We start from the raw sequence: 10,947 nt of genomic DNA on the forward strand, positions 1-10,947 counted from the left end.
TTTTATTAAATTCTATAAATAAAATGTCTTTATACATGCTTTTATAAGGCATTAACCCTAACAACGACAACATCAACGTCAATGGCAACAATGGTAGGAGACAACAATCCTTGGCAGTGATGGTGGGAGACGACAATCCTTCGCAGTGATGGTGGGAGAGAAATGTATTGGTGACGACTGAACATTGATTAGGTTTTCTTATTATAACTTTAATCAATTTTTTTTTATTAAAACATGTTTTAGTTATGATATATGGCTGTTAAAATTATGACCATTATGTCTCAAATTAATGTAAAAAATTGTGTATGGGAACACATCCCATAAAAAAAAATAGAGTACTAAAGCTATATTCATATAGTATCAAATGAGTATCTTGCTTTGTTTAAGGTTAAATTTTTATGTATTAAATAAATTATGTTTAAATTTTATTTAAAGTTTGATTTATTAATATAATTACATTTTATTTTAATGTTTTAGATTTTTTTAATTTAATTTTAAATATTTTAAATTAAATTTAAATATTTTTCAAATATATAAATTAATTTTTTAAATCATAAATAAAAATTAAGTGATTTGGTTTATATAATACTAATGGCTAGAAACCAACACCCAATGAGTGATATTTTTGTCATAAAAAGAACTTAGGGTGTGATTGGTATAGAATTCAAATCAGATTTTATGTTTTTAAAATTTAAAAGTTGTGGGACCTACAAAGAAATCTTGTTTGGTTTATCACTTTTGAAAACTCATTTTAAAAACAAATTCTAATTTATCAAAAGAGTTTAGGAAACAATGTTTTCACGTTTTCAGTGATCTTACTTTTTTTATCTTTTTTCAGACCATTTTTTTCTTACGTTATCTTTACATGATTCCTATTAATAGACTTTTTACATTTTTTTTGGAAGGTGCTATGTTATGTATAATATTTTTTCTTTACTGACAATTTTTTTTCTTTCTTTCTACAATTCTAGTGTTAAAATATTTACTCTATTTTTTTTTTATAAAAAGGGTATTTTCTTCAATTTAAAATTGTTATCCACCTCCATAACTATATATATTTGTTAAAATATTTCATTGTAAAATTATACAAGGGGATATAACTTGATTCTAATTTATAATATATTTTTTAAAATAAAATTCAGCTAGTGATAAAATATTTTATAAAATGAAGATTACAAAAAAAATTACTATTAATAAATAAATACAAATTTATCATTTCAATTTTATACTAAAAGTTAAATATTATAAAATAAAAATAGCTAACAAAGTAAAATATTTTTCTAAGTCGACAAATTGTAAAGTGAGTTTTATGTTTTTAGATTATCTACCAATCATATATTCAGTATTTTAAAGGGGCATGGTGTAAAATGACCATTAATGTTGTGTGAAAGTAAGTAAATATCCATGTTTTTAATTTTGTAGTAAAATAGCCAAATCATCTATTTAATATCACATATTACCAAATACACCATTTAACAAATTACTATTTTATTCTAAATATTTTAATATTATGGTATATGTATATTAGTTTTTATTTTAAAGTTATTTTGATTTTTTTTTCGTTTTTTATGGGTTGTTGAATGATATATCATACCACAAAATATATATACTGAGTTGAAAAATAATATACCATCAAAACTTACAAAATTATTACTAAAAAATATATATACTATGCTAACAAAATTATATACTACCATTAAAATGTATATACCATGATACAAAATTATATATTACCATTATGTATAATAAAATAGAAATTAAATATCACAAAAAAAAATTATATACCATACCACAAAAAACATATACACTAATTGGAAAATAATATACCAACAACCTATAAAAAACTTAAAAAATCAATATAACTTTAAAATAAAAACTAATATACATATAATTGTAGATTATAAAGAAGGTTATCGTTCCCGATTTTCTCTCTTCCATGGCGAAGAAGAAGCGTGTGGTTCGAAAGTCTGCACCTCGATTGTCTGAGCAAGGATCCAGTAGTAGTCAGAACAATGAGAAGGAAGAAGCTGGTGGATTGCAATCTACGATTGGAGTAAGTTTAGTAGTCGAAACTATAACAGATGGGGTAACTGTGCAGGAAGAAACGATAACAGAAATGATTCATAATGGTGAATCTGTGATTCCTCCGTTTCCGATTTGTGAACGGCGATTGAGTAAGAATTGGGCTCGGGCAGTGGAAGAAGAGATGGATGTGAGTGAAGATCAGGAGACTCTCCAGGAATAAGCTCAAAAGCATTGGAATTCTTTTATGAAGGAAAACAGGTTTGCTCGTGACCCCCATCTTACTTATCAGGAACCTTTGATTAAGAATGGCATTAAGATTGCCCAAGTCGACCCTGAGGAGGTGAAGTTCCAAGCTGCGAATTGGAGCTCTGCTGTAATATGTATGGTGCTGGGTACGAACCCTCCAATGGCGGTGTTTAAGGGTTATATTAAGCGTATTTGGGGCCATCTTGGGATTGCGCAGATAGCTCATATGACCATGGGTTTAACAATGGTGAAATTTAATGATGAAGCGACTAGAGATCTGGTTTTAGAGAATGGTGTTCTTCAATTTGATAGAAAGTCAGTTATAGTCAGACTGTGGTCCTCAGATCTAGATGCGGTTAAGTTAGTCCTTTCTGTACCATTATGGATTCGACTTCATGATCTAGGTCTTCAATACTGGGGGAACAAATGTCTAAGTGCATTGGTTAGTACTATTGGGAAACCTATAATGGTGGATCAGTATACTAGGGATCGCACTAGGATTCAATTTGCTCGGATTCTGGTTGAGATGGATACAACGGATGCACCACCGAGAGTGATTCAATTTCTAAATGAAAAAGGCCAGTTGGTGGAGCAGGGGATAGATTATGAGTGGTTACTAGTGAAATGTAAAACATGTATGGGTTATGGCCACATTATGGCAGACTGTAGGAAAGGGGAAGTTGAGAAGAGAAAGAGGAATACAAAGAGGAATGACCCTGTGACTAAACCAGAGGAACACTCTAACAATCCTCCCATTTCGAGTCCTGGTTCTTCGAAGATACAACCATCTGGTTCAGGAAAAAAAGATGATCAAGCACTGAGTAATACTGACTGGAAAACACCTAGGAAAACTACTGGTTTAAGAATGAAGGAACATGTTACGGTTTCTACATCAGATCATGACCAAGAGGCTGGGCAGAGATTAGTGAATGTATTATGTGTTCTGCAGGACAAGGATGGTAATGAGGAAGAGGAGGTAGACTGTAGAGAAATAAAGGGTCTTGATTTGTCTACTACTTAGCCATGGATTGTTGTAGTATAGGAAGTTGGAATGTTAGGGGGTTGAATAATAAAGGTAAGCAAGAGTCTGTGTTGGAATTTTGCAATGTGAATAAAATTGGAGTTGGGGGTTTGTTAGAAACTAAGCTAAAAGGGAATAAAGTTCAGGAGTTGATGGACACAAAATTTGCTAGTTGGGAGTTCTATAACAGTCCTATTGTTGAGGGCAGGTTGTTGATTATATGGAGGAAGAGCTTTGTTAGAGTTTTGGTTATTGCTGAATCTGCTCAGCATGTTCATTGTGTGGTTAAAATGGCTGGTCAAGTTAATGCTTTCTGTCTCACTTTTGTTTATGGTTTTAATGCTATTGAAGACAGGAAGATTCTATGGCAAAATCTGGTGCAGCTCAATTTTCCTGTGTCACCATGGTTAATTCTTGGGGATTTTAACTCAGTCTTTTATGTTGATGACAGAAATGGAGGGAATCCCATTTCGCATTCTGAAATGGTTGACTCTAATCTTTGGTTAGCCCAATCTAATGTTGTAGCTCTCAAAAGATTTGGTTCGACTTTTACTTGGACTAATAACCAAGTTGGCTCTAGTCGAATTTACTCCAAGATTGATCATGCATTTGTCAATGAGGAGTGGCATGATTTCTTTCCTAACACAGCAGCTCGGTTTAGTTGGGAAGCAATATCAGATCATTGTTCTTGTGTAGTATCAGCTTCAGCTACAGAGACAATTGGGATCAAACCTTTTCGGTTTTATAATTTCTGGGCTGATCATCATGACTTCAAGACCATTGTGGAGCAGAGTTGGAAGAGGCCAGTGACTTCTAGAGGGCTAAAAGGGATATACATAAAACTAATGAGAGTTAAGCATTGCCTCAAGAAGTTTAATCATGAAGTGATTGGAGATATTGGGAAAAGATTTCAGGATGCGAAATCTAGTTATAGTGAGGCTAAATTTCAAGCGCAAGCTTATCCTAGAGACAAGACTTACCAGGATCTTGAAGCAATTGCAGCTGCTAAATTTGATTTGCAAGAGAAAATGTATCATAAGTTTCTCAGCCCGAGAAGTAAAATCACCTGGCTGCAAAAAGGAGATTCCAATACATCATACTTTCATGCGTGTCTGAAGAAGAGAAGAATGGAAAATAGAATTACATCTTTCATGACAGAACAAGGTTTGATTAATGATAAGTTTTCTGATGTTGTGGAGCATTTTCTCAATCATTTCCGAAGCTATATGGGCAGCAATAGTTCTGTTAGTTCCAGATTGAATCTGAGCTGTATTGAGCAGGGAACTAAACTTTCTTTAGACCAACAAGTAGGTCTGCTGAAGCCGTTTTCTATTTTGGAAATAAAGAAAGTGATGTTTAGCATTCCTGATACTAAATCACCAGGTCCTGATGGATTTGGATCTGGTTTTTTCAAGAGTATGTGGCCTGTTATTGGGGGAGAAGTCTGTGCTGCAGTTGCTAATTTTTTTGAGACTGGTTTCATGCCACCAGAATTTCATAATACCATGATCTCTCTTATTCCTAAACAAGAGAATCCGGCTAAAGCTATAGATTACAGGCCTATTGCTTGCTGTTCAACGGTTTACAAATGCATCTCTAAGCTTCTTTGTTCTAGACTTGCAACAGTCCTTCCTAGTCTGGTTCATCAAAATCAAGGAGCATTTGTCCAAGGGAGATCAATTGCTCATAATGTGATGATTCTTCAAGATATCTTGAAGAATTATAGGAGGAAAAATACTTCTCCCCACTGCACTATTAAGATTGATATCAGTAAGGCATATGATACTGTGGATTGGAATTTTGTTGAAGATATGCTTAATGCTTTAAACTTCCCTGCTAGATTTGTTCAGCTGGTTATGATTTGTATCAAGAGCACTTCTTACTCACTTCTAATGAATGGCAGAATACAAGGTGGTTTTCAAGGTGCTAAGGGTCTTCGTCAAGGTGATCCCTTATCCCCTTTGATATTTGTTCTGATAATGGAATATCTAACGAGATGTTTTCTTCATGCTGATATAGACTCTAAATTCAGATATCATCCTCTTTGCAAAAGTTTGAAGTTAATAAACTTATGCTTTGCGGATGATTTGATTCTTCTTAGCAAAGGTTCCAAACAGTCCATAAAAGTTCTTAAAGAAGTTCTTGATGGGTTCAGCATTTCAACTGGGCTTTTTTTCAATGTTAGTAAGTCTCAAATCTTTTTTGGAGGGGTTGATACCAGGGAGAAAAGGGAGATCATTAAGGATATTGGTTTGGCTGAAGGTTGTTTCCCTTTAAAGTATTTAGGGGTTCCTTTAAGACCAACTAAATGGAAAGCTGAAGATTGTGGGATTATCATTAAAAAAATCAGATTGAGACTTAATACTTGGGGAAGTAGGCACTTGTCATTTGCTGGCAGAGTTCAATTAATTCATTCAGTATTACTTGGTCTTCGTAATTATTGGATGAGCATTTTCATCCTTCCTCAAAGTGTTTCTAAAGAGGTTGAGAAACTTTGTAGAGGTTTCCTTTGGGGAATGAACGGGAACAGAAGCCGAATCCATGTGGCCTCTTGGGAGAAAGTGTTCCTTCCTAAACAGTATGGTGGTCTCGGGTTTAAAGAAGGGTCCAAATAGAACCAAGCTATTCTAGCTAAATACATTTGGGCTATCACTGAGAAAAGAGATCTTCTGTGGGTTAAGTGGGTGAATAATGTCTATCTCAAGGGGGTATCTATTTGGTCTTACGATTTAAAAGCGGACACAAGCTGGTATTGGCGCAAACTTTGTAGATTGAGACTTAAATTCCCCATTTCTGAGATATTGAAGGCAGGTAGCTCGGGCAAGTTTTGTTCTGCTGTTTTGTATAACAGTTTTCTTCCACCTACACAAGTTAGCTATCATAGGGCCATTTGGAGTAGTCTCAACTCACCTAAGCATCGTTTTATGCTTTGGCAAGTGGTGAACTCTCATCTGTTAACAAAAGACAACATGGGTAAATTTCACATTGTCTTAGATTCTTTACTTTGCCCTGTTTGTGGAGACCAACCTGAATCCCATCACCATTTATTTTTTGACTGTTGCCTATCACGAAGAGTTGTGGAGCTTGTGTTTCAATGGCTGGGTTTCAGGGGTTGGCCGTTGGATTTTGCTGGCTGGTTATCGTGGTTCTCTCTGAAAGCATCTGGTATGGTGAGGCGTGTGAGTATAGCAATTTTGGCAGCAACTTGCTACAACATTTGGCTGAATAGGAACAGATGTGTTTTTGAAGGTTTCTCTAAATCAGATTCTTTGATTGCTTTAGATGTAAAGACTATAGTGACTTACAAGTTGTTCATTGTTAAAAAAAGAAAATTGTCTAGACAAGATATAGACTTTATACATAGATTAAAATGTAATTAGTTCTATTGTTTTTGGTTTTGAGGAGCTTTCTGTTGCTTCTTCTGTAGTGTTTGTAGTGAGTTGAGGGTGTATTTTGCTGGTTGATTAATGAAGTTTTTCTTCTTGATCAAAAAAAAAAAAAAACTAATATACATATACCACTATATTAAAGTCATACAGTCCTAAATAAATAAATAAATTATAAAAAAAGGGCAATTTAGGTAATCAACAATGTAAAATGGTCATTTATCTACAGTTTTAAAATTGAGAACATTAGCTTCTTGATGGCTTTATTTTGGGTCATTTCCTATAATTTCTCTTTTTTAAAACTAAAAAACAATTAACAAAGTGCAACCAATCACATTTTCAAAACACATGTGTTTCAGACAATGAATTCAAATTTTATTTCAGAATCACACTTTTCAAAAATACAATTTTCAAACGGTGAACCAATCAGGGCCTTAGCAATTAAAGTGTACTTCCTCAACGAACTTAAGTATTTTTTTGTCTCGATTAACTTAATTTAAATCATAAATATAATATTTTTAAAAAAAATCATAAATATAATTTTTCCTAAGATTGTGTAAAAGTTTTTTGTAAACCGCAAAACCTGAATAAACCGCTAAAACAAAACCAAAAAACCGATAAAAAAGTATTGAGCGGTTTGAGAATTATAACAACCAGCCTAATATAAATTAAATAAAACTAATAAAATTTTCAAAAATTTAACAATAAATTTAGAATAATATTTTAAAGTTTCAATTTATAATAATATATCTAATTTAAAAAAATATATACTATAATTTTAATTTGTTGAATCTAATTATTTGAATATTTAAAGAATAAAAAATTAGTTTGGACGAGTTCTCCAAACCAAACCAAGTTACCTAATACATTAGATAAATTAATTTTTTTTACTTAATAGAATAAATTAGAGTTGAATTTTTGTAACGTGCTTTTTACATTTGGATGATTAAAAGATGTCATATCCAGGATAAATCTACCCATGAACCCCTAATTTTTCCAATAATTTTGTATGAATGAGGCTGTAATTGTAAATTAGCCATATATCCGGATGATGGTACGGGACATTCCATATTTATGATGATCGAACTCATACGCCAACCGTTGGATTAATTTTGATAAAGGTTCCTTCGTTTTTCTTCGTCTTCGTACTTCCCATTCCACTCGTCCTGTTGCCTCTCTACAAATCACCTCTCATTTTAAATCCATCTCTGAAACTTCTTGTCGTTTAAAGTTCAGACTCCTCTTCTGACTTCTCTTCTCTAGGTACCCTTCATTCCCTCTCGTACCCGCATTTATAATTATATATATACATCTATATCTTTTCTCTTCAAATTGACTTGTTTTTTTTTTCTTACTTTCTTTCCCTCCATGTGAAAATCATAAAGAAATTTAGGTGTTCACTGGATTATAGCAGGTTTTTTATTACTCTTTTCTGTTCTGAGTTCATTTATTTCTTTTTATTTTCGACTGTATATCATTGGTACTCTTGATCTGGCTTTCAATTTCTCAATTTACTAGTTAGTTGATTTTTCAAATCTACAAATTCAGTTATAGGATTTCTTATCACATTTTAGGGTTATTGTTAATTTTGATATATTTTGGGTACAAATAGATTCTGAGGTTTGGTATTTACCATTTTCAGTGTCAGGGGATTGAGTTTCCAGCCGTTCAATTTAAGTTTAGGGTCCGTTAATTTTTTTTTATGGAATTTGAATGTCAAGACATTGTTGGGGTTTCTGAGAAATTGGCTTTCTGCTTAGTAAATTCTTGTGAAGAACAACAGATTGATCCGAATCAGGTTGATTCCAAAACCAAAACTGAAAAAGCCGCAAGTTCGAAGCCGGAGTTAAAATTTAGCTGTAAGAAGGGAATTTTGGCTGGTTGTAATCGGAAAACGAGCAATGATGTTCTTCCCAATTGTCACAGGTCGATGTCCGATCTTCCTGCAGCATTGATATCTGAAATTCTGGATTGCCTTGGTCCAAAAGATTTAGGTATTGTCTCTTGTGTATCGACTAATCTCCACAGGCTCGCTTCAGAACACCATGTTTGGAAGCAATTCTATTGTGAGAGGTGGGGTCTTCCGTCCATTCCAGCACCCGCACCCATTGATTCCGGAAATACCAATGAGAAGTCGTGGAGGGATTTGTTTGTGGAAAGAGAGTTTAGGAGTAGGACTTTTATGGGGCGATATAATATTGATGTTTTGTATGGTCACACTGAAGCGGTTCGCACAGTTTTCCTTTTGGCTTCGGCTAAACTCATATTTACTTCAGGTTATGATTCAACTGTCCGAATGTGGGACATGGAAGAAGGATTGTCTATTGCATCATCACGAGCCCTTGGTTGTACTATCCGGGCCATTGCAGCAGATACAAAACTATTGGTAGCTGGTGGTACTGATGGCTTTATCCACTGTTGGAAGGCAGTGGAGGGTGTCCAACATTTGTTTGATATAAGGGCTCCTCAGAACCAGAACACCCAGTTCCGACTTTGGGAGCACGAGGGACCCATAACTTCTCTTGCTTTGGATCTCACAAGGATTTATAGTGGATCATGGGACATGACTGTTCGTATATGGGATCGCTTTTCACGGAAGTGCTTAAACGTCTTAAGGCATAGCGATTGGGTTTGGGCACTTGTTCCTCATGATGCAACAGTTGCTAGCTCTTCTGGTTCAGATGTGTATGTTTGGAATACTGTTAGTGGGGATCTGATGACAGTTGTTCGTAGTGCTCATGTTGGTAATGCATACTCTCTGGCTCGAAGCCACACAGGCAATTTCATATTTACTGGAGGAGAGGATGGTGCCATCCATATGTTTGAGGTATCTGATAATTGCATTGAGACTGATGTTTTGAAAGTTGCAACATGGATTCCTCACTCAGGTACTGTGTATTCACTGGCTTTTGAGTTTCCATGGCTTGTCTCTGCTTCAAGTGATGGAAAGTTGTCATTGATCGATGTGCGAAAGTTGCTTAGGACTAGCAAAGGTGCTTCAAAGAGGAGTGTAGTCAAGCAATTGGATCAAAAGAGTGTAGTAAAACAGTTGGATCAATCTAGTGTAGAGCCCCCACAGAGAATGTTACATGGGTTTGGGAGCAATCTATTCTCAGTGGATATTGGTGCAGATCGGATTGTATGTGGAGGTGAGGAAGGTGTGGTTAGGATTTGGAACTTTACTCAAGCTTTAGAAATTGAACGTAGAGTGCGTGCACTAAGAGGAATACGGTTAGAAAACAGGATGAGGCGGCGCAGGCATCAGTTAGAGATCAACAGTAAAGGTAGCTGCACTGATCAATGTTCAGTTGCAGCCAAGAAGAATTCAGTTAATGGCGATAGGAATAGTGTTAGGTACAGCAAACGTGGGATGACCAACAAGCTTAAGGCCTAACAGCAGTGGCTAATGTCTTCATGTTAAGCAACGTATGTTTTTTTTTAATATATTTCAAAAGAAAAAAAAATCTTTGGTACTTATGCTTAGTACTAGTTTGCACTTCATGCTTTTGCAGATAACACAACTAATCTAGATTTGTTCATTTTATGCCATATATTAATATATGGCATAAATAAAGTTATGTTGGCTTCATTGAATGAGTTTCTAAAATTCTCTCTCTCACTAAATTAGATTATCTTTATTCATAGACTTGACAATCAGAAAAAAATTGTGTGTTTGCTTGCATATTTGTGAGATGTTGACTTGTAACATGGATTGCAGTTATTGCTCAACACACCCAAGTGTGTTTTTTCTGGATGCTAAATCAACATGTACTTGTAATTTTTATGCATGAGCTGAGTTGCCTGCAATTACTCAATAATTACCCGTGACAATTGTTTAGCGTTGGTCGAGTTGCCAACCCGTAGTAAACTTTAATAGTAATTAAATAGTTAAAAAGAAAAAAAAATGTTTTGATATAAATTTTGATGAATTCTTCCCTTCAAATTTTTTTTTATGTAATAATATTAATAAATACGTCATTTAGTAGCATGTATTTTTAGTTAATTATAAATGTGTAAATATCATTTTGGACCTAAAGGACAATTCAAACCATTTGATTTTGGTCAAATTATTTTGAATATTACCAAAATATCTCTTATATTTACTAATTAATGAATTAATAAAAAAATAAAAATAATTATAAAAATAATAAAAAAATATTTTAAATAATAAAAAATCAACATAATATAACAAAACTTACATTTACAAACCCTATTATAACTAAAACCATTGAAATCCTAAAACTAAACTAAATTAAAAAAAAAAAATTC

At 33.8% G+C, this 10,947-nt stretch overlaps 2 protein-coding genes across 3 annotated transcripts; both read left to right on the forward strand.

Annotated features, from left to right (window-relative positions):
- The first annotated feature begins 2,269 nt into the window (after positions 1-2,269).
- On the forward strand, positions 2,270-3,292 carry LOC133792370 (uncharacterized). The gene has a single exon (XM_062230270.1). It carries the CDS (start codon positions 2,270-2,272, stop codon positions 3,290-3,292), a length of 1,023 nt encoding a protein of 340 aa, XP_062086254.1.
- A 4,493-nt stretch (positions 3,293-7,785) lies between these two features.
- On the forward strand, positions 7,786-10,275 carry LOC133788824 (F-box/WD-40 repeat-containing protein At5g21040). Of its 2 annotated transcripts, XM_062226439.1 has the most exons (3): positions 7,811-7,941; positions 8,064-8,092; positions 8,321-10,275. In XM_062226439.1, the coding sequence occupies exon 3, from the start codon at positions 8,381-8,383 to the stop codon at positions 10,070-10,072; it is 1,692 nt and encodes a 563-aa protein (XP_062082423.1). In that variant the 5' UTR covers positions 7,811-7,941; positions 8,064-8,092; positions 8,321-8,380; the 3' UTR covers positions 10,073-10,275. The 2 variants fall into 2 exon arrangements, with proteins under 2 accessions (XP_062082422.1, XP_062082423.1); XM_062226438.1 differs by lacking the exon at positions 8,064-8,092 and having other exon boundaries at positions 7,786-7,941.
- The last annotated feature ends 672 nt before the right edge of the window (positions 10,276-10,947 follow it).

This window comes from Humulus lupulus, chromosome 7 (assembly GCF_963169125.1).
Source record: "Humulus lupulus chromosome 7, drHumLupu1.1, whole genome shotgun sequence".
Taxonomy (NCBI): Eukaryota; Viridiplantae; Streptophyta; class Magnoliopsida; order Rosales; family Cannabaceae; genus Humulus; species Humulus lupulus.